The sequence below is a fragment of the Pelobates fuscus genome, chromosome 11 (assembly GCF_036172605.1).
Source record: "Pelobates fuscus isolate aPelFus1 chromosome 11, aPelFus1.pri, whole genome shotgun sequence".
Classification (NCBI taxonomy): Eukaryota; Metazoa; Chordata; class Amphibia; order Anura; family Pelobatidae; genus Pelobates; species Pelobates fuscus.
The window spans coordinates 120,445,671-120,470,556 of NC_086327.1; the positions used below are offsets into that span (position 1 = coordinate 120,445,671).

Genomic DNA, 24,886 nt, shown 5'->3' on the forward strand with positions numbered 1-24,886 from the left:
CTCCCTTTGGTGGGGTATTGGGTGGAAATGGTGAGTGTTATCGGGGCGTGGTCGGACCAAGTTATGAGACCGATTTTTGTGGCTTGGATGCGGGGTATTAGGGATGAGTGAGTGAGAAACCTGTCTATTCTCGAATACGAGTTATGGGCCTGGGAATGGAATGAGAAGTCTTTTTCTGAGGGATGTAATATCCTCCATACATCTACATAACCTGTTTCATGGAGGTGTTGCTTAATGGCGCTGGTGCATGTAGCGCGTTGGGCAAGGGTCTTACGGGAGACCCGGAGGTCTGAGGAGGAGTCTAGAGTGTTGTCTAGAATAAAGTTCGTGTCTCCTCCTATTATTATTGTTCCATATTTGTGAGCGTCTGCTAACGTCAGTAGTTTGTTGAGAAAAGGTGCCTGATTTTCGTGTGGGCCGTAGACGTTAAGGAGGGTATATGGTTCATTGTTAATATGGCACTGGATGAGCAGATACCTGCCCTCTTTGTCTCCTATTTTCTTATGTAATGAAAAAGTAACGTCTTTACTGATTAGCGTAGATACCCCTCTTTTCTTTTTCAGGTATCCAGAGTGGAAACCTGTGGGATGTTGTTTCGAAGAGAACTTGGGCATTTTGGAGCGTAAAAAATGGGTCTCCTGAAAGAAGACCACGGAGGCTTTCGCCTTACAGGCCTCTTCCAGAGCCATCCGTCTCTTATGAGGAGAATTTAGACCTTTAACATTGAGCGAGAGGATAGTCAGTGCCATAAAACCACATCGTAAATGCTTTGCAAAGTGCTGCGGTTGAACTTCAAGCCATTTATTATGTTTTGGGTGTCCCTACACAAGGTATAGTGGGATATGATTCTAGATAGGTTAATTAGTGTGTGCCAATTAGATCGGACCAAAGTGGTGTGTCTCTCATTTGGCGTTATAGCAGTAGTGTTTGGGTGTTCCAGTTCTATCTCATTGGTGGTTTGGACCATCTGTTTGTTGGTGTCGCATACTGTGTACATATGAGGGCGTGTGAGAGGTAGAGGGGTGGGGGTGGGGGATAAAGTGGAGAGGAGAACTATATACATTACGAGGTTTAGACTGAGGTCGTCTAACCTGGGTGGGAGAATGTCTTTAATCCGCCCCATGGAGCGAGACGGGGGGAGGGTGAAACTTTAGTACGTCATAATTGACTCTATGGTGAAAATAATTATATTGTAACACTCTATGTTCCATAACATCGTTCGTAAATAACACATTTTTGCTAGATTGGGTTAACTGCTTTGCAATCTAACTTAAGCTTTTTCCCATTACGTTAGGTATCGCATTTACCATATAACACAGATTCTCAGAGCGATAAACATTACGAGAATAACCTTCAAATATAACATAAGAAGAAGCAGAAAAGAAGAAAAAAAACAAGGAAAATGTCATAATAAAAGAAATGTCATAATAAAAGAAATAAACTATGCTCACGCCACCAATTGGAAAACGAGAGAGATGTCAGGAGCGATTCAGTTATGTTTAAGTTCTGTGGACCAGTTGTGGTTGATTTTTGTAGGTGACTTATCCGGGTCTCGGGATGCTGGTGATGCGGTTTGGAGAGTGACCGGAATGTCCCATTCCTTGAGCATTTTTGACCCTTCTGTGACCGTGTGGATTTGATGTTCCGCTCCATTTCTTCTTATTAGTAGACGAGTAGGATAACCCCATTTGTATGGGATGGCAGCATCGCGGAGTGCTGTTGTTATAGGAGATAGATGTTTGCGTTTGGCAAGTGTCACTGCAGATAGGTCCACAAATAGCTTGACACGTTGGAATTCTGGAGGAAAGTTGTCAGGGCTTCTTGCTGCTTTCATTACCATTTCTTTGGAGGTGTAGTAATGCATACGTGTAATCACGTCTCTTGCAGCTGTATTTGCTAGAAATTTGGGTCTTGGAAGGCGGTGGATACGATCCAGCCTGAGTTCTTCCATCGAGAGAGTCGGGCATAGTGCTTTAAAGAGACCTGTTGCATAATCTTGCAATTCTGCTGGTTTAATTTCTTCAGGTATCCCTCTTATGCGGACGTTGTTGTGTCTGTCTCTGTCTTCCTGATCAGCAAGTTTGGCCTCTAAGTACGCTAATCTGGATTCTGTAGTGTCACAGGCCGCAGCCATTTTGTTGTGGGCGCTTATCAGCTCCTCTGTTTTTTCTTCCAGCATAGTTGTGCGCTCGTTAATTTCTCTGATGTCTGCGCGGACATCTTGTGCCAATTTGGCAAATTCTGCTTGCATGGATTGTTGGAGTTTTTGGAGCATGCAGTGCAGGGTATGTTCTGACGCCGGCTCCGTGGTTCTCAGCGAGATAGAGGTGCAGTCACTCTTTTCAGAGCTGGCAGTTGGAGATGTCTGGCCTCCGGCGCCATCTTGGAATTTGATGCGCGGCGGGGTAAGTGGGGAGATGTGGGTTTGTGCCGCTCGTAGTTTCGTTTTTTTCGTAATTTTGTGTGACATGATGATTCCGAGCCACTTGTGAGTGGTTTTCGGGGTCAATTACGGCGTTTTCCTCTTCTCTATTCGCGGTAAACTAATCACCCTCGCAGGAGCCGACACTTCACGCGTCCATCTTTGCGCGTTGCAAGGAGGGAATTGTATACACACACAATGTTTACTCTTTGAAATAGGATGAGCTAGTTTTGTTATAATTGGACAATGGATAATAAAGATGCCACAGGCATTAAGCACTGTGGCATATATGTACGGTGGCAATAAAGGGTTAAATTGTCCTGTGGGTTCAGTGAGGGAAAGTTAGTGAAAGTTTATGACCCCTGCTTAGGTTGTTGGGCAGAGTAAGACAAGTCACTGGGCAGGTTTGATGACACAGCTGTTGCTGGGGAAAAGAGCTGGCTGGGGATTGGTTGCTGGCCGTGAGTGAGAAAAAGAGCGGGAAGCCAGGTAAGCATAAAAGTGGCAGCACGAGCACAATCCCTGTCAGAGGTCATTCAAGACAGGAGAAGCACGGATGGACCCCAGCACCTCACCTGTTCCAGCAACAACATGTCCTCTGAACAGGGCCGTCTTTAACAAGGGGCAAACGGGGCAGCTGCCCCGGGCCCTGTTGCTCCTGGGGGGCCCAAAGCAGCTGCCCTGTGGGCCCCCTGCCCGCAGCCAGGTCTGAACAGCCCACCGAGATACTAATAAATATTCCGGTGGGCTTCAGCAGGTGAGGTAATCAGAGGCCCCCGGCCCTTTAAGAGAGCTCCAGATCGGGCCTCTGTCTTCCTGCCTGCTGGGAGGAAGTGTTGTGAGGTCACTTCCTCCCAATTAACTGAGTGCCGCTGGGGAGGAGCATGCATACATGGAGAGAAGGTGACCAAGATAGAAGGTACAGACCAAGAAGAAGAAGAAGACTCCCATCAATCTCAGCCATCCAGCTCCCACTGGACTCAAGGGAAGCCACACTTCTGTAAAGGTAAGGAGGGTGGCTAAACTATGTAAATTGATATGTGTGTGTGTATCTGACTGTGTGTGTGTGTGTGTGTATCTGACTGTATGTGTGTATATCTGACTGTATATGTGTATATCTGACTGTGTGTGTATCTGACTGACTGTGTGTGTATCTGACTGTCTGTGTGTGTATATCTGAGTGTGTGTGTATATCTGAGTGTGTGTGTATATCTGACTTTGTGTGTGTGTGTATCTGACTGTATATGTGTATATCTGACTGTGTGTGTGTGTGTATCTGACTCTATGTGTGTATGTGTACCTGACTGTATGTGTGTGTATCTGACTGTATGTGTGTGTGTGTGTGTGTATCTGACTGTGTGTGTGTGTATCTGACTGACTGTGTGTGTATCTGACTGTCTGTGTGTGTATATCTGAGTGTGTGTGTATATCTGAGTGTGTGTGTATATCTGACTTTGTGTGTGTGTGTATCTGACTGTATATGTGTATATCTGACTGTGTGTGTGTGTATCTGACTCTATGTGTGTATGTGTACCTGACTGTATGTGTGTGTATCTGACTGTATGTGTGTGTATCTGACTGTGTGTGTGTGTGTGTGTATCTGACTGTGTATGTGTGTATCTGACTGACTGTGTGTGTATCTGACTGTCTGTGTGTGTATATCTGAGTGTGTGTGTATATCTGAGTGTGTGTGTATATCTGACTTTGTGTGTGTGTGTATCTGACTGTATATGTGTATATCTGACTGTGTGTGTGTGTATCTGACTCTATGTGTGTGTATCTGACTGTGTGTGTGTGTGTGTGTGTATCTGACTGTGTGTGTGTGTATCTGACGGTGTGTGTGTGTATCTGACTGTATGTGTGTATCTGACTGTATGTGTGTATCTGACTGTGTGTGTGTATCTGACTGTGTGTGTGTGTGTATCTGACGGTGTGTGTGTGTATCTGACTGTATGTGTGTGTGTATCTGACTGTATGTGTGTGTGTATCTGACTGTATGTGTGTATATCTGACTGTGTATATCTGACTGTGTGTGTCTGACTATGTGTGTGTGTGTCTGACTATGTGTGTGTGTGTCTGACTGTGTGTGTGTATATCTGACTGTGTGTGTGTATATCTGACTGTGTGTGTGTATATCTGACTGTGTGTGTATGTATATCTAACTATGTGTGTGTTTATCTCACTGTGTGTATGTATCTCAGTGTTTTCTGTGTGTATCTGACTGTGTGTGTGTGTATCTGACTGTGTGTGTGTCTGTGTGTGTGTGTATATGACTGTATGTGTGTATGTGTATCTGACTGTTTGTGTTTCTGACTGTGTGTGTGTATATCTAACTGTGTGTGTGTGTGTGTGTGTGTGTGTATCTAACTATGTGTGTGTGTGTATCTCACTGTGTGTGTGTGTGTGTGTGTATCTGACTGTGTGTGTGTGTGTATCTGACTGTGTGTGTGTATCTGACTATGTGTGTGTATCTCACTGTGGGTGTGTGTATCTCACTGTGGGTGTGTGTATCTCACTGTGTTTGTGTCAGTGTCTATGTGTATCTGCTTGTGGTAATGCATACATCCCATCTAACATTGCACACAAATACACCCCTGCATTCCAACATTAACAATGCACACAAATACACCACTGCATGCGTATCTGTGTTCCTGTGTGTATCTCAGTGTTTGTGTAAGTGTGCATCTGTGTGACAATGCATACATTCCAGCATTCCTTCACCAACACTGCACACAAATACAGGATCAAAATACAGGATACAGGATCCAGGGGGCCCAAACAAATGCATGCCCAGGGTCCAATCAATGTTAAAGACGGCCCTGCCTCTAAAGACCTGGTGTCCTATATGGAAGGAATCCGGAAAATGCCTGGAGGGGAATCCTGGTTATAAGACTGCTTAATTCCAGTGCAGAAGATTGGCTCCAGAATTTAAAGACACAGCTCATGGAAAGAAGTGAAGGAGTAAAAGAAGCCTGCCCTCCTCCCCTGTGCCTATTGGGTCAGGGTAGAGTAGAGGGCCGGGCTGAAGAGGATTGAAGAGAGTCGGATGATGGGAGTGAGAGTCATCTGGACGACATGTCAGTCCTAGAAGAAATAGAGGTGCAAGGCAGAGCTGGTACTTCAAGTGGTGAGTATGAACGCAACTCTGCTGAGTAGGTTAAGATTAGTGAGGCATTAGCAGCGGTGCCTAAAATGGTACAGGTTTTACAGAAAAAGAAGTCCAGTTCAGGCTTGGGGTAACGGGAGTAGTAGTTTAAAAATTAATAAATACATTTTTAAACGGATTAAACTCTGCCATTGTCAATGTAAAAAGAAAAAGGTGATTATGTTTATTTGCTGTCGCTTTTGTCTTCAGCAAAGGATTTTATAGAGCAGAGCGTGATAAGGATGAGGAAAAGTGTAGATTGATGCCACGTAATTTTAATGAGGGGCATTGTAAATGGCCCAACACATGTCGGTTTAAGCATGAGTGCTTATACTGGGGCAGAGATCATTCAGCTATTCGCTGTTTTAAAAGAATTGCAGCAGGATCCAGTCAGGAAAAATACCAATTTCAAAAGGCACAGACGCCAGTGTAGCTGAAAGGCTTTTTCTTCCTTAGCTCCAGGCTTACCCAAACAGGGAGAGAGCTAAGCTATTGCTTCAGGTATTCTGCAGAAGGTTTTAAAATACCAATGCTCTCCGGTTCAGGTTGTTCAGTGGTTAATCATTGAAATCTGTTTTGAAGGATGCTGCATCTCTCAGCAATAAATTGCCAAAGTAGTTAAAATTAGGGAGTCTAGCGGGTCATTTTAACCACCATCCTTTTGCCAAGTTTCACCTTTCTCCTTTAGGTTTAATAAAAAAAAAAAAGCTAATTCGCAATTTATCTTACCATTCTAGTGCGTCATTAAATGACGAATTTGACAAGGATACTTGTTCTGTGTCCTATGCATATTTGATAATGCACGGCGACCGGGTAAGTAAAAAACGCCCTGCGGCGTTTAGAGCCGCTTAGAATAGGGCGTAATAGTACGCCCTCCGGTTTTAAGGGGTTAAAACCAGTGCATCTGGAGGGTTCAATTAGTTGATTTTGTTTGTGTTTTCATTCCTGGGCAAGTTTTATGTTGATAAATGCATACCAATGGGTTGCTCCATCTCATGTTTTTATTTTGAAGCTTTACTTCATTCTTGGAATGGGTTGTTAATATTGAGTCCAGTTTATAGTCTATTGTATATTATCTGTATGATTTTGTTCATTGGTCCTAGGTCAGGTTAGAATGTGCTATGTTGATAGAGTTTTTCTGTAGTTAGACGAATGGTTTGATATTCCGTTATCAGTTGTGAAGACAGTGGGGACAGTGACCTGTATACATTTCTTAAGGATAAAAATTGTCTCTGTTGCCCTTGAATGTAAGCGGTCAGCAAAAAAGATTTGTAAGCTGAAAAAATAAATAAATAAAAATTTAGCAAGCAAAAGTAACAGTAAAGCAGTTTAAGGCATTATTGGGACTATTAGCATTAGCAGGTGTATCATGCCTATAGGAGGAATTTTGGAGGAGAATGTCTTTGGCTGGTGTAAAAAGAAATAAATTCACTGTTTCGTAAGGATTTCTGCAGAAATTAGAATGACTTAAAAGTTTGGAATCAATTGGTATAAGAATATAATGGCTGTTTATTATTGCAAACGGAATTTCAGGATAATGAAGCTTTAGAATTATTTGTGGAGGCCGCAGGGTCAGTTGGTTGGTAGATTGTACCATTGCATCAGCAATTTTAGTATGGGTCAAGGAACTGCAGAATAAACGGATTATGTTCCACTGTGACAATAAATCAGTGGTACATGCTAGTAATCTGTAGCCGTTTTATCTCCAAACATGTTTTCCAAAGAGATACCAAAATCAGCAATTTTAACGTTACCGTTTTCATCCAATAAGATACTTGCTGGCTTCAGTTCTCTGTAAAGATCACAGATCGTAAAAATGAGTAATGATGCGTTAAGATTTAAGAAAGATAATACATATTCATAAATTACATGGAAGGACAGAAAAGCTACAGCCCAGACAAGAGAGAAAATAATTACATATATAATAAATGACTACTTTAGTTACCTATGGAGAATTCCATGTTCATGGAGGAATTGCAGCCCGCCTACCAGTTGAGCAGCAATAAATCTGGTGATAGGAAATTAATATAGAATGTTAGCGCAAAGCATGATATAAACTCTGTAATATTTGTCTATGTGTATCTGTGGAGGAATGACCAAGTTCATGAAGGTGAAAGAATTTAGAGATGTTCAGGTGAAAACTGTAAAACTCCATTCCCACAACACCTGGTTGAGTTCCATCTGTAACTCTACTGCAACTCCACTCTTATTGTCTATAGTCCTCTTTCTCCTCTTTCCCATTCTCAGTACCCTTTCTATCGCCCTCTCTATCGCCCTCTTACACTTTTCATCACATTTCAAGCATTACCTGACGGAATCAATGTCCATCCTCCATATTCTTCTAAGGAACTGACTCAAATCTCCTCCCTGCAAATACTGCATTACAAACAGAAGATGGTGCTGTATGCAAATAGAGAAAATAATTAAATTAAATAAGAGTCCACGTAGCATTATATGTTTTTTATTATTATTGTAATAAAATGGTTGATGGATGGATGTCATTTTATTACCTCAGTCTGGAACATGGCATGAGCATCAGTAAGGAAGTGGCATCCACTGGCCACCTCAAGCACCCGACGTTCGACTAGAGTTGTATCTTCATCATTACCAAGCAGGGCTAGCTTTCTGACAATCTTTACTGCCACCCTCTGATTGGTCATGTTATCAGACGCTAGCATCACCTGTAGAAGACACACAGATATGGTGGAAGATTACTATTAGAAAAATAAAATTTCTATGAGAAAAGTAGAGGAATGTTTTGTTTTGTTTACTGAGAGGTTAATATTTATTTTAAATATAATACATTATACCAAATAAACATAACTTGGAGACTGACTCTAAGAGGTGCCATCCTCACTAATTCAATCAAGCATTCGGAATGGACCTAAGTATTTTGAAATCTATAGATCTCTAACAATGTTTGGAGAGAAGGCTGCTGTTGCCCTTGTTAGGGCAATGTTTATATGTGAGTTAACATTTACTGGAATACTAAGAAAGGTTATTTTAAAATTGGAATAAATAAATATGAGTTCCAGTCTAAACATTACATACTTTGCCAAAACTGCCTCTTCCGAGGAGTCGGTGAAACTTAAGCCTGTTGAAAAAGGCATCGCCAGCTGAAGGCTCATGAGTTCTTCCTGTTGAAAAGAAAAAATGTAAAAGTACATAAAATGATTTGCCAAATCTCAATCAAATTGGCCACGCTTAGTATTCATGATCATTTTCCATCTAGTATTTACTTGATATCACCACATTTATCCAGTCAAAATAAGAGCTGTGGCTTGTACATTGTCTTAGGTGACAGTTTGGGGACGTTGTGGAGTGAGCACTTTGAAATGAAACTATGAGTAGAGTGCATAGAACAGGGCAGCATGTATTTTAACCTAGATCTGCTAGAATGGAGCATTTTATACCACGGTATCTCGATTACTGATAGCGTCAGTGGGTAATACTATCATTTATTACATAATTATATATCATATAATCCCTAACATTGTAAAATGTGCAGATATAATATACAAGAAAGTAGTGACATTACATTCTAATAGTCATTGGATATGCAGAACTCTAAGGTCCTTATTATAAGAGCTTATAGTCTGCTGGAATGTGGAACTTTAGGAAATGTTAATTTTATCCAACTCTGTTTACCTACAGCCTATAGAATTGTATAACATGATATTATTATAATATGATATAATTATATAGTGACCAATGGAATGTACAATGACTTTGTTCAATCGTTATATATGACAGTATGGTCTATTTTTCTCTATAATTAGATTAATTGTCTTTCGTTAAATGAAATGTCATGTTTTCCTTTCTTTTTCTTACTATACATGGACTAATCTGAGACTCCCACTTCCTCCCTTCCTATTACAATTTCTCACCTTCGACTTTTGAAGCCTATGGAGCAACGCAGGGGGGGAGTGGGCCGTGACAGGGCCAGAGAGTGGGCAGGTGAAGTTAAGGTCAAGGGGTGTGGAAAAATTAATATTGGGTTTTTGGTGAAGTGGCCAAATTAAATAACGGCTATTTTGGTGAAGTGGCCATTTTGATCAAAATCTCACTTACTTGCTACTTGTCCCTCCCACGCCTTTTTGGTTTGAGGCAGTTTCCCGTTTGGTCACAGCGGCGGGAATAGGGCGTGGGTTAAAGAGGATTTAGGATGAATAGGAAGTGGGCAGGCGAAGGTCTAGGCTGGAGTATGCCGGAGTGGAAAATGGTTGGTAGGTTCAAGCTCGTTGGTGGCTACGAACCTGGGGGCGTAGGGGTGTCTGGGTACACCCATACTGTTAAACATATGGTTATGGGGCCTCTTTGGTAGGCCATGTGTTAAACGTTATGCATTATTGGAATGTTAATTTTTGGTATTTGGTAGGGTCATTGTCGGGGGTATTGGGCAAGAAGGTCGGACGTAATTAATACTTGTGACAGTGACCCTAAATTGTTAAATTGTTGAATTATATAATTTAATAAAGCTGTGGACTTTATACTCCAACAGAAATTGGTGTCCAGGTGTCATTTAATTATGGGTTTAGCACATGCCGAATAACGACTGTGCACATGTCACTTATTTTCCACGCTTTCCTGTTTAATGATTCCTTTCTCTTTCTTTTCCTATTCTTGCTTGTCATTGTTGGTTGTGGAATGATATAGTAAAAACAACAAGACAAATAGGCAAAATCGCTCGGAATACAATCGCACTGTTCACTGCTTAAGGTAGTCAAGAGATGTGACAAATCACTGCAGCTCCTGTAGCCCCATGTAGCAAAACGCAGCTTAGCGGAAAAGGGCCTTGACAGGGGTTAGGAGGTGGCATAGGAGGAAGGAAGCAGGGATGGGAGTTATGGGTAAGTGGGCTGGCTATTTAAATAGGCAGCCATTTTAGAGCGATCACTTTTAATTCCTACCTGGCTGAGTTTGTCCCGCCCACCCTCCCTGGGGTTTGTTTGTCTAGGTGTTATCCCGTTTTGTCACAGCGGCGGGATGGGGAGCTGAAGGATAAGAAATAGGCTCCCCATGAGGAACCTGATGGAAATGGAAAATCGTGGTAATTGGTGGTTGGTAGGTTTCGAGTCCTGTCGGTGGCTCAGAACCTGGTGGGGTAGGGGTATCCGGGTATACCCCTGCCGTGGTTAATTTATGTTTGGGCACTATAAGTTGGTTCATGTTGGAATAATGTTGGTATATGTTATGTATATGTATATATGTGTTATTTATATTGGGGTCATTGCCTTTTATATTAACAGTAGGATACGGGTGCAAGGGCAGAGTATGGGGGGCAATGACCCATGTTTACATGTTAAGTTATTATGGTTATATTATATTATTATAATTATTCTAATTGTTATTATTTGAGATTGTTTAACCCCTTAACCCCGTAAGGACCAGACTTCTGGAATAAAAGGGAATCATAACATGTCACACATGTCATGTGTCCTTAAGGGGTTAAGGACTGGACTGTTTTTGCGATGTTGTACATTTGCGACCAGGCCTCTTTTTACACTTTTGTGGTGTTTGTGTTTAGCTGTAATTTTCCGCTCTCTCATTTACTGTTCCTATACAAATTATATGTTGTTTTTTTCAAGACAAAAAAGGCTTTCTTTACATACCATTATTTATATAATCTCATGTAATTTAATTTAAAAAAAAATAAAAAAATATGATGAAAAAATGAAAAAAATACATGTTTTTTGACTTTTACTTGAAAAATCTTTTACTCATCTACAAAAGCGAATGAAAAAAAACTGCTAAATAGATTTGAAATTTTGTCCTGAGTTTTAAAATATCCAGTGTTTACATGCCTTTTTGCTTTTTTTTGCAAGTTATAGGGCTATAGGTACAAGTAGGATATTGTGGTTTCAAAACATACATTTTTTCAAATGTATCAATAGTGACATTGTAACACTATTATCTGTCAAAATTCTCTGAATAACAACCCACATGTACATATTTTTTTTAAAGTAGACAACCCAGGGTATTCAATATGGGGTATGTCCAGTCTTTTCTAGTAGCCACCTAGTCGCAAACACTGGCCAACGTTAGCGTTCATATTTGTTTGTGTGTGAAAAAGTAAAAAACTAAATTGAACGCTAATTTTGGCCAGTGTTTGTGACTAAGTGGCTACTAAAAACGACTGGACATACCCCATTTGCAATACCTTGGGTTGTCTTCTTTTGCAAATGGTATGCCATCATGGGGGTAATTCTCATTCCTGGGCTACCATACGCTCTCAAAGGCAACGTAACCAACCTGGCCATTTTCAATGTAAAAATATTTGACCCTGTAGCTTTCAAAAACGCTATAAAATCTGTATATGGGGGTACTGTTAAACTCGGGAGACTTTGCTGAACACAAATATTAGTGTTTCAAAACAGGAAAACGTATCACAACAATTATATCATCAGTAAAAGTGCTGTTTGTGTGTGAAAAGTTTGAAAAAAGTCACTTTCACTGACAATATCATCGCTGTGATAGGTTTACTGTTTGGAATCACTAATATTTGTGTTCAGCAAAGTCTCCCGAGTAAAACGGTACCCCCCATGTACAGGTTTTAGGGTGTCATAGAAAGTTACAGGGTAAAATACAGTGCTAGCAAATTTAATTCTCTGCAATTTTGGCCTGGGTTGGCAGGCAGGTCCCTCAAATTGCAATTAATAAAATTATTTAATTATGTAAAAATATTACATAAATACGCACGTAGAATTTAAATATATATGCACATTTATATATTTGAAGTCTACGTGTATATTTATATAATTATTTATGTAATTTTGTATATAAACAAATGTATATTTTGTATTATTTTTATTTATATATACATAGATATATATACAATTCCATTCTAAGTGTATTTTGATATAAATGTATATATTTTAATATCAAAATACAGTTAGAATAAAATTTCATATAGATATATAATTTTTTTAATTTTTTATTATTATTTTAAAAAAAAATATTTAATTTAATTTACTTATTATTTGTATTTTATAATAATATATATATACAATATATATAGTTATTATATATATTATATATATGTGTGTGTAATTTAATTATAAGTGTATTTATATGTACATATTAATATAAAAATACACATAGTATGATATTATATATATGATATATTTAGACAAAGATTATATAGATATAATATATGTCTATATATCATATATACACATATATATAATTTTTTTTATTATTAACATTAACTTTATTTTTTCTTTGATTTTACACTAGCAGGGAGACTGCCTGTCAGCACAGACAGTCCCCCTGCAGGCAGACACATGGACACCTATTGTGACCATGTGATCGCTCTGTTGAGCGATCACATGGCCCCAGGGGTCCTAATTCGCCATGGGGAGACTGTCTGGGCTGCAGGCAGTCTCCCCACAACGGGAGCACCGCCGATCGCCGCCGGGGGAACGACGGCGATCGGGTAAGTACATCTTAAAGTTAGGACGGTTCAGGACCGTCATCGGTCGGCAACGCAAAAATGTCGATGACGGTCCTGAACCGTCCTCAGTCCTTAAAGGGTTAATAAAGCTGTGGACAATTTTTCCCATATACCCTAGTGTCAGTGCATTATTGAGATAGGGATGTGGGGTGGTTGTCCTGGGTTCTGACTGCCCATGTGGCGACTATACACCGGTCATGCAGCTGTATCTAAGTCATATGAATTGTTCTCTTTATGTCACCGTGTGATGTCATCGTAAAGTTGCAGAGAGACATGGCTTACAAGCAGTTTATCATGCCTGCTAACTTATGTGATGTCACAATGAAAGAGTTATACTGCAGCTAGACTTGAATAGCATGACCCCACAAAAAGAATAAAGTATAGATACATTCAAAATACACTATATAAATATCACACAAAGTATATTATCTCAGTAACTAATTTGTCAGTAAATAGTGAAAATGGCCCTTTATTAGGGCCAATACAATATGTGCCTCTTTTAATAACTAACATTTTAAAATTGTGTTTGTTTTATATATATATATTTATTCTTTTTTTTTCTAAATACAAACACTTTATACAGAAAAGATAAGTAAAATTCATTTATTCAGTTGAATGAGGTCTGTAATTAACCATGAGTAAGTGTCTGAGCAAGAGAGACCAGATTGGGACATGGGGCAGTTGGGCAAATGGCACCAGGGACTCCCTGAATGCCCCCCGTTAATGGTACAATAAAAACACCTTGTGTGTGCGATTTGGTTGTGGCGGTATTAGGGTATGGGAGGGAAGAGGAGGATAGCCATCGGGTTGCTAAATGCAAGGGCAATGTGATGAGGGGCCCTTTAAAAATGCGCCCCTCATTACAGTCCATGGAGGAAGTGAGCTCCGATCAATTCCTCCCAGCCTGCAGAAAGCCATGTGGGGAGGAATGTCACACATACAAAGGAGAAGAAGGGAGGAGCAGATGTGCTGCAGACTCCCATCTGCCTTGGTCAGCCAGCTCCCGCTGGACCCCGTGGGAGCCACCATCCTGTATCCAAATGTTAAGGAAACAGGAGGGTGGTTAAACTATGTCAATACTACATAGAATGTGACGGCAGATAAGAACCATTCGGCCCATCTAGTCTGCCCAGTTTTCTAAATACTTTCATTAGTCCCTGGTCTTATCTTATAGTTAGGATAGCCTTATGCCTATCCCACGCATGCTTAAACTCCTTTACTGTGTTAACCTCTACCACTTCAGCTGGAAGGCTATTCCATGCATCCACTACCCTCTCAGTAAAGTAATACTTCCTGATATTATTTTTAAACCTTTGTCCCTCTAATTTAAGACTATGTCCTCTTGTTGTGGTAGTTTTTCTTCTTTTAACTATAGTCTCATCCTTTACTGTGTTGATTCCCTTTATGTATTTAAATGTTTCTATCATATCCCCCCGTCTCGTCTTTCCTCCAAGCTATACATGTTAAGATCCTTTAACCTTTCCTGGTAAGTTTTATCCTGCAATCCATGAACCAGTTTAGTAGCCGTTCTTTGAACTCTCTCTAAGGTATCAATATCCTTCTGAAAATAGGGTCTCCAGTACTGTGTACAGTACTCCAATTGAGGTCTCACCAGTGTTCTGTACAATGGCATGAGCACTTCCCTCTTTCTACTGCTAATACCTCTCCCTATACAACCAAGCATTCTGCTAGCATTTCCTGCTGCTCTATTACATTGTCTGCCTACCTTTAAGTCATCAGAAATAATCACCCCTAAATCCCTTTCCTCAGATGTTAAGGTTAGGACTCTATCAAATATTCTGTACTCTGCCCTTGGGTTTTTACGTCCAAGATGCATTATCTTGCACTTATCCACATTAAATGTCAGTTGCCACAACTCTGACCATTTTTCTAGTTTACCTAAATCATTTTCCATTTGGCTTATCCCTCCTGGAACATCAACCCTGTTACATATCTTAGTATCATCCGCAAAAAGACACACCTTACAATCAAGACATTCTGCAATATCACTAATAAAAATATTAAAGAGAATGGGTCCAAGTACAGATCCCTGAGGTACCCCACTGGTGACAAGCCCAAGCTTCGAATATACTCCATTGACTACAACCCTCTCTTGCCTGTCACTCAGCCACTGCCTTACCCATTCAATAATATTGGAATCCAAACTCAAAGATTGTAGTTTATTGATAAGCCTTCTATGTGCAACAGTGTCAAAAGCCTTACTGAAATCTAGGTAAGCAATGTCTACTGCACCACCCTGATCTATAATTTTAGTTACCCAATCAAAAAAATCAATAAGATTAGTTTGGCATGATCTCCCTGAAGTAAACCCATGTTGTCTATGATCTTGAAATCCAGATGAAATTTAGATGTTCAACAATCCTATCCTTTAACATGGTTTCCATCACATTCCCCACTACTGAAGTAAGGCTTACTGACCTATAGTTGCCCGACTCCTCCCTATTACCTTTCTTGTGAATGGGCACAACATTCGCTAACTTCCATTCAAACACACCCCTGTATTCAAACACCATTACTACACACCCCTGCATTCAAACGTCATTATTACGCACACCCCTGCATCCAAACGCCATTACTACACACACACCCCTGCATTCAAACACCATTACTACACACACACCCCTGCATTCAAACACCATTACTACACACACACACCCCTGCATACAAACGGCATTACTACACACACACCCCTGCATTCAAACACCATTACTACACACACACCCCTGCATACAAACGCCATTACTACACACAACCCTCTGCATTCAAACGCTATTACTACACACACCCCTGCATTCAAACTCCATTACTACACACACAACCCTGCATTCCATCACCATTACTAAAAACACACCTCTGCATTCAAACACCATTACTACAAACACATTGATGTGTTCTAATGCATTGAAATGCATAGACTACACAAACACACAATTGCATTCAAACGCTAATACTACATACGAATACACCACTGCATTCAAATGGAAGCAGTACATACTAACACACCCCTGCTTTCACACATACGTACTCCATACAATAACATACATACATTCAAACACACAGACACTGCTCACAAATACAACCTTGCTAGAATGGGTAATCGGTAGAGGTCCAGCTAGATAAGCAATGTGGAAGTTGTCTGACAGTCGATGATCTACCTAAAAAGACGGGTGAATTTAATTGTAGAAATGATCAAATCCCCTTCGGCTTTCTGGGCATGTCACTAGAGAAGTAGTCAGGCAGTCAGAGAGGGAACTCTTATGTGATTTATTCATTTCCTACTCATGTTTAAGTGGGGGGCTAGTTGCTGCACTATAGTCCTCTGGATTGCCAATCAGCCACTGCCCGTAAAGAAGGCCAAGGGAGAACGGAAGAAAAAAAATAAACATAATGAACACAAAAATACCACCACCACTGTTGATGTTTTACAATTTACAACTATCTATATAATGGCTAATACTGAGATAAACATAAGAAAAGGAAATAAAATCCAAGAGGTGATGAAAACCATAAATGAGTAAAGTTAGTACCCAGGACCTCTCAGTATGTCACCAGCTCCTCCATGAATCTATTTACAGTCATTCTGGAAGTATTAGTGGGAATGATGCCCGTGAGCAGTTGAACGAGAACATGTGTAGGACATGGGTTAAATGGAGAGAATTCAAAAAGAGAACACATTAAGCAGCTCACTGTACTGGTCCCTGTACTGTATGTTCCCTAAAATGTCCGGATGTCATTACTTGATTTCATATAAAACCATTTACAAACAGCTTTCTATAAACCGCGAATCTTCTCATTTTATATTTACTCTTTCATCATACCTGGAAAATCTGCAGCCTAATAAAAATGAGAATTACTTTTCAAAGATATAACAATTTATTTGTAAAGGTTTTCCCTGAATGTTATAATTTACTTTTTTTGTTTTTAAGCAAAATTAATGTTGGCAGTGTTAGTGTTTTACAAGATATACAATTACAAGGTATACAAAATATCCTAAGAGATTCTGTAAGCCCTACTGGGCCAGTTCACTGGCAGTGTTGAGATGACTGCAGCTTTAATAAGACCAGGACAGGCGTCTGGAATGTCCAGTTCTCTGTGTGACAGTTGGAAACCATTTTGAGTTGTCACTGAGGAATCGGCTAGTGCAGTGGATATAAGTTTGAGGCTGAATAAAATGTAGACTGAAATCCATGTTCCAGAGACTGAGATATTTAGGGACAGTTATTATCACACAATAATAACACAGCACTGAATCTGATCCTACAATGGCTCACATTGGCACCTTGCCTGTGTTTGAAACAGACTCTGAAAGATTGGACACAAGGGTTGAATTATTTGAGTTACATTGTTCAGCAAATGGAATAGGAGCTGATAAACCAGGATCTGATTGACCACCCTATTTAAAGAGAGCTCTATGGTTTCTCTGGACCCTTTTGCGGTTTCAGATCCCTTAGTGTGTTTGTCCTGTATTGAGTTTCTGTTATTGTCCCGGCTTTTCCTTTCACAATTCTTGATCTCTTGTATTTGTGTATCAGACCTGGCTTGTATAACAACCTTGTATGTGTACAAGATCCAGCTTGTTCGTTGACCTGTTTCAGTCCATAATCCTGACCTCAACCTGTTTGACTACATTTTTGTTCCTGTTCCTGTACCAGTCGGTTATTGTTTTGTCCTGAACACAGTATTGTTTATTTTCTATTTTTGTGTTCCTCTCTGGCATGGAGCATTTCTATAGTTTAGTGCTGTTATTTCTTGGTTCCTACTTTACGTTAAGCCCGGCCACTCTAAGGTCCGGTAATACGTCTATTCTCACTTTCCTTTTTTTCCTTGTTAGGATTACAGGCTCTCATCTTCAGGATTGTCCTCTGACATATCCTGACATTACAAAAGGGCCCAGAGCAGCCAGAGGGCTCTCTTTAAATCGGGAGGTCCTGAACATGACTGATTCTGGTTCCTCGGAGCAATCACATAGAAAGGCAGCGGCTGTGTTACCAACAGGTGCCTTAGAAAAGAAATAACAAATGCTCTCATGCAGGTCAGAAGCAACCAGACAACCATCTAGAAATATATGTAAAGAAAACCAGAAAAGAAAATCCAATAGTGCAGTATGTCTTGATAAATGGGATATTCAAATGTATATAGGATATAGAATGCACACCATAACAATCTCAAAAAAATTTTTAATTTTATTATGTACAAAAAAGTACCAGAATGTAAACATATAAGAAAAAATGAATGTAAACAAAGTAACATAAGTAAAGGCAGATACAATAAAATAATAGTAATAAATTACCACAAAAATCCTTACAAGCCTCAGACAGAAACACGAGTCACCAAACCCCCCAACGTTTCGGCACCAACTGGCTGCCTTTATCAAGGGTACCTGTATCCATGTTCAAATGTGTCTGCTTATAAAGCCCTCTTACAGCTGATGGCCATCAGCATAAGATTGTTACCAGCACAGGAAGTGACATCACCACCTCAAGTGCTGGCACAATATCCTGGTAATAGCATAGCAATATCAAATAAAACTATTTAAATGTACTGGAAACATATAAGGAGTGTTGATAAATGGGATATACACAACTAGAGTGGGCGGAGTAACTGTTAGTATTTATTTATATAGCACATTTAATTGCAATGTTGTTGCCCAAAGTGCTTCACAGTTACATTAAAACATACAGTTATAAAAAATTAGCAGGTGTAAAAGGCTTTGTCTATGACATCACTTGCTGTTGCAGCCTTGCACAGGTCAGAGTATTTTGGCGGTTGCCATCTTCAAACGGTCATATTTTAAAAACTATGAATCCTACAGCGAAGTGCTTCACATTCTGAGAATCACAAGACCCAGACCTACATTTTGATGTATAGTATGTCTCTGAGATATTAACAATGAAGGCACAGTCGCAGTTTAGAAATTGCCCTTCAAATGTGAGCTTTGCAGAGTGGAGTTTCAATGAATGTCAATGGAAGGCGTGAGTTGCAAACAAATGGTCATATTGTTAAAACTATCAGGACTATGGCTTAGCTGTGGACATTTTTAGTGGCAGCGGGGATAGCTGAACGTTTTGATATAAGATTTGTGTAGGTGGGCCTGAAAATGAAGGAGTGGTGGCAGTTTAGAAATCATGTCCTGATTTTTCAGCTTTTGCCAGCTCCCACTCTAGCTTTGCCATTCATTCCTATGGGACAAATTTCGCCACAAGAACGACGATATTCTGAGAACCATTCGCCGAAACGTTCCACAAAGTAATAGCAATCCGATCGGGAACAATCTGCACGTTTTGGTATATTTTTGTCTATGTAGTGTAAAAACTGTGGGAGGAGTTAGGGTGGCAAATTTGGCTATAATAAGAATAAGAATAATAATAATAACTAGAAAAGCTACAATTTCTGGGGAAATTGTGTGAAGTGTTCTTGCCTCCATCAGTAGTCTACAACTAGAGTGGGCGGAGTAACTGTTAGTATTTATTTATATAGCACATTTAATTGCAATGTTGTTGCCCAAAGTGCTTCACAGTTACATTAAAACATACAGTTATAAAAAATTAGCAGGTGTAAAAGGCTTTGTCTATGACATCACTTGCTGCTGCAGCCTTGCACAGGTCAGAGTATTTTGGCGGTTGCCATCTTCAAACAGTCGTATTTTAAAAACTATAAATCCTACAGCGAAGAGCTTTATATTTCGCCACAAGAACGACGATATTCTGAGAACCATTCGGCGAAACGTTCCACAAAGTAATAGCAATCCGATCGGGAACAATCTGCACGTTTTGGTATATTTTTGTCTATGTAGTGTAAAAACTGTGGGAGGAGTTAGGGTGGCAAATTTTGCTATAATAAGAATAATAAGAATAATAATAACATTAAGTGGTCTTGCTATGCAAGAACACTTAATAAAACTATTTAAATGTACTGGAAACATATAAGGAGTGTTGATAAATGGGATATACACAACAATCATGATTGCCAACTCACATGGGGTGGAGTTTAAAAACGGCTCTAATATATACAGCGTACAGTGGTAAAGATCCCCACTGATGGATACAACAGTGTCTTGGTTTGGTTTTGTAACAGCAGGAAGGAAACATAAAGAGCAAGAGAAAACAATATAGTGCTCTCTGATTAAAACAGTTAATAATATTGGGAGCCTTACTTACATTTTATAGAGCAGGCAAACCGCTCCATGATAGTAGTGTAAGCGGTAGGATCCCTACCACAAGATTCTTTGTCCAAAGATCAGCTGTGAAAATGTATCTCAGGATGCCAGGATTCAAATTAGGGATAATGGTAAAATAGCTAAAAAGTAGAAAATATACGGTAACCAAAGGACCAAAAACACCAAAGGACAAAAGCCCAAAAATAACTTTATTGCTATAAAACAAATAAAAACAAGTCAAAGTAATAACCTGCAATTTATTTCTTTTTTTTTTTTTTTTTTTTACAAGAAAGTTTTTTTTTTATTTCAGAGCCACACGATTTAATCAAATAGGCCAAATCCCATGTCCTCGTCTGATTCCTCAGATTCTTCTTTCTTCTCTTCCTTTTTCTCTTCAGCAGGAGCAGCAGCAGCAGCAGCAGCGGATCCTGATCCAGCACTGGCAGCAACAGCTACAGCTCCTCCAGAGGGCATACAGGCCAATTTGGTGTTACCCTGAGCGATCACCTCCTCAATGCTTTTGCCATTCAGTTCACCGACAACCTTCTCTGCTCGCTCATCATCAGTCTCAATGCCAACACTGTCCAGAATCTTCTTGAGGTCCTTTATAGAGGGCTTATCATTGCCTCCAAGGACAGCCAATAGGTATGCAGATATGTAACGCATCGTTACTGTTTGATGTGAGTCCGGTGAGGGAGCTGCGAAACGCGTGCTTCCTCTACAGAGGGCCAGATGGAAAGAGCACCTGCAATTTATTTCTTATTAACAAAGACTTTATCACGTGGAATTACACAAGAACCTGGGTTATATAGGGTGACAAACAAGTAAACTTTTGAAAGTCGTGGTAGAAATTACATTTATAGTCATAGTCACATGATCGTGACCTCTGTTACACGTATGAAGTGATAAACTGGATAAAAGATGTGTGTATATGTATTCACAAAATTTCCAAATAGAAGGGTAAGGCTCAACAAATTGTGGTAAAGGGTTAAAAGTGCTTTAAAAAGCAATACTATTAATCTGGAATTCACGTGACGAGCATATGTAGTGCAGCGTCCCGTAACGAGAGGGAGACCCGAAAGGTCAAAGTACATTAGGTATTAATATTTCAATAAACAGTAATGTAGCCTAGTTATCAATAAGCAATTGCTTACAAATACTAATCACATAAACTACAGTATTTCCCATATTGAGCCACCAATATTCCTTTACAGGAGTTAGAAATACATTACCTCTATCTATATTAGCTGGTCCTAGCCATGAATATGTATTAGGGCAAGTCTCTCTTTCCTTTACAGGAAGAACAACAAACTTATTACGTTCAATGGTTATTATATAATTAACCCCTCTAAACGGTAGGAGTATTTATTTAGATAACCAGGTGGATTAGGTCTGGTTATCCTTGCAAGCATAAACTCTGCATCAAGACTGAGAGATAGGATGTTTTTGTGATCTAGTGACCACTTTAACAGAGAAAACACCCAAACAACTTCAGCTTAATGAGGTTGTTCAGGTGAGAACTATAGCTCCCTGCAGCCTTTCTCATGTAAACATTGTATTTTCTGAGAAAATACAGTGTTTACATTGAAAGCTAGGAACACCTCCAGTTGCAGTCACTCAGAATGCCACCAGAGGGACTTCCGAGTTGATTCTGGCTTCTTCTGGCTTGAATACAGTAAGAGTTTTACTATATTTATGGAGGCATGAGGGGCCTAGGGGGGCTAGATGGTCGTGTTAACACTATAGGGTCAGGAATACATGTAGTTGCACTGGTGACTATAGTGTCCCTTTAAATTGCCTGTTAATGACCAACTATATGAGGAGAGGGACCAAGCTTTGTTATAAGCATGACCATACACGTATTACAATGTCAGGCTTTCAATTTGCAATATGCAGTTTGTGGCTTATAAACTCACGACGTATCGTAAAAAAAACTGTTTGAACACCAGACAGAGAATTGACAGATCAGTGAACAGTGGACCAAGATAGATAAATAAAATATTTTACAAATAATACACTTTCTTTAACCCCTTAAGGACTGGACTTTTTTTGCGATGTTGTACATTTGCGACCAGGCCTCTTTTTACACTTTTGTGGTGTTTGTGTTTAGCTGTAATTTTCCGCTCTCTCATTTACTGTTCCCATACAAATTATATATTGTTTTTTTAAGGACAAAAGGGGCTTTCTTTACATACCATTATTTATATAATCTCATGTAATTTAATTTTAAAAAAATGAAAAAATATGATAAAAAATTGAAAAAAAAACGTGTTTTTTGACTTTTACTTGGAAAATCTTTTACTCATCTACAAAAGCGAATGAAAAAAACTACTAAATAGATTCAAAATGTTGTCCTGAGTTTAAAAATACCCAGTGTTTACATGATTTTTTGCTTTTTTTTGCAAGTTATAGGGCTATAGGTACAAGTAGGATATGGCGGTTTCAAAACATACATTTTAAAAATGTATCACTCGTGACATTGTAACACTATTATCTGTCATAAATCTCTGGAAAACACTCCACATGTAAATATATTTTTTAAAGTAGACAACCCAGGGTATTCATCTAAGTATATTTTGACACTTTCTTTTTTTTTTTTTTAATTCTTTATTTTTGCACTGATAGACATGCAACAGTATGACATATCAGGCTTATGCAAAAGCCAAAACATAGTTGCGGTATCTTGTGGGTTACAGAAAGGAATGTTTTGTCGTTAGTACAATAGTCATTCTACATGCATTAAACAACAGTTGTTTACCGTTTTCTCAGGTTTTTTTTTTTTTTTTTTTTTTTTTTTAATTCTTTATTTTAGTGTGCAATAAGAGAATAACATGCAGGCTTGCATAGCCACGACAGCATCCGCAAGCTTATTATGGTCATACATTTGCATACAGTGCCATGACATATGAAACAATTGCACTTTTTTTTTAAGTTGAAAGAAACAGGCTGAATTGTAGCTGGTATTGTAAAACTTAGAAAAATTACAGGCTAGAGACCCTACGATTGTAAAAGGCAGATTATACAAGCATGTAACATGGGCCAGTGGTATGGCAGACTAGGTCATTGCATCTTTTAAAATTAACTAAAAACTGGAGAAGCATAGCATATACTTCCTATGGATCAGGGTGCGACACAGTGCTAAAGGTAGCTGGAGATGGGGTAGTTAGATTCTCAGGGTGTACTGATCTTTTAATTAAAGGTGCATCACCTCTGGGTGTCTCCTGCTATGTTGGAGCGGTAGTAGAGGGGGTTAAACACATACATGAACATCGTGTTAGCAATTCTCGCTAGATTTGAATAATCAGTTAGTAAGTTGCATTAGCGAGATCAGGCTCGCCATTCATGAGTGTGTTATCAGAGTATGCGTATGCATAAATTAGGGTAGTTAAGGCTATATATACGTAAAAGTACAATGATCACTTAAATATAAACAGTATTATAGTAATTTGACAGGCTGATATCCACCCTATGGCACCCACGTACTTGGTTGCTGCTATGGCATGGACTCCAAAAGAAAAATCAAAACCAACTTATATACAATGAAAATATAGAAAGATGTGTTAACTAAGGCATTAGGTAGCGTCATTGGATACTGGGCATCCCGCAAGTTTGCAGGTAAGTCTGAAAAGCCAGTTGGTGCGGATAGCTTAAAAGACTGAGTCCGCTCGTGTGGGTAGAGAGTCACGTAACAGTAATCTACCGGTAAATATGAAAGAGAATAAAACATTTCAGCAGTGCTTATTTCAGTGTTGAGTAAAGGTCGTAACAACGGAATGATAGCTTGGTAGTTACTGTCTTTTCAGGGGGACCGTGCGTTGTCTCCGTGCAGGATCACAGTCCGTCAGCGGTGTAAGCCGCCTTGGTTTATCCGATGCCGGCTTTGGAGGCTTGGCAGGTGAGCCAAGTGCAGGATTGGTGCTGCGGCCATGTTCCTAGCTGGTTTGCAGTCAGCACTCCAGGGGTCAGAGCCGTTGCTTGTTCCGCCCTCCGGACCCGCCCGGCGGCCCATGTGTGCTGTTTACCGGTTTGGTTAGTCCCTGCAGTGCGGGCTGAAGCTCGGGTGCAGTGGAGTTCAGCACATAGGTGGGATGACTCCGTAGACTCCGAGTGGCTGGGAGGTCGGGAATATTGTCTGGCCTCACTTCGGTGCGAGAATGAGTGGGTGCTGGCCCGCACGGGCCATGTCGGTGTTTCCGGCCATCTCGTTGTTCGGCGCTGTGTCGGTTGGGGTGTCTCCCTAATGGTTCTTGGCGGGAATCCGCCCAAGAGGCGCCGGACTGCCGGGCGAATCCAAACCGCTGCCGCCTTTCTCGCCATTTTGAAGGCTCGGCGTTCGGCCCTGAGTTTAGTCCAGAGGCCTGCGCAGAGCTGATCGAAGAATGCCACGGTATGTTTGGGTGGTTTGATACAGTTGCTTTGCGTTGCTGGCCGTGCCTGAGCCGCCATCTTGGCTGTGCCCTGGCAGTTTCGTCTCAACGCAGGTTTCATCGCCAGTTTGCGTTGCTTTACAGGGTTAGTCGCCCCCAGCGAGGACCGGGATATCCCCCGCCGGTCCGGGGGGGTTAGCAGGGCAGTGTGTGTTTCTCGCTAGTAAGCGGGTCCCGTGCCGGGCGATCGGCCGCGTCCCCCAGGCAATAGTCTCCGCTCCCGTGTAGGCCTCCTGGTCTGTGTAAGTGCTCGTGTGGCTGT

General features: G+C 40.2%; 1 protein-coding gene across 1 annotated transcript; it reads right to left on the reverse strand.

The window, feature by feature from the left end:
• Positions 1-20,496: 20,496 nt before the first annotated feature.
• On the reverse strand, positions 20,497-20,935 carry LOC134576721 (large ribosomal subunit protein P2-like). Its single transcript, XM_063435438.1, has one exon. The coding sequence runs from the start codon at positions 20,861-20,863 to the stop codon at positions 20,519-20,521; it is 345 nt and encodes a 114-aa protein (XP_063291508.1). The 5' UTR covers positions 20,864-20,935; the 3' UTR covers positions 20,497-20,518.
• Positions 20,936-24,886: the final 3,951 nt, after the last annotated feature.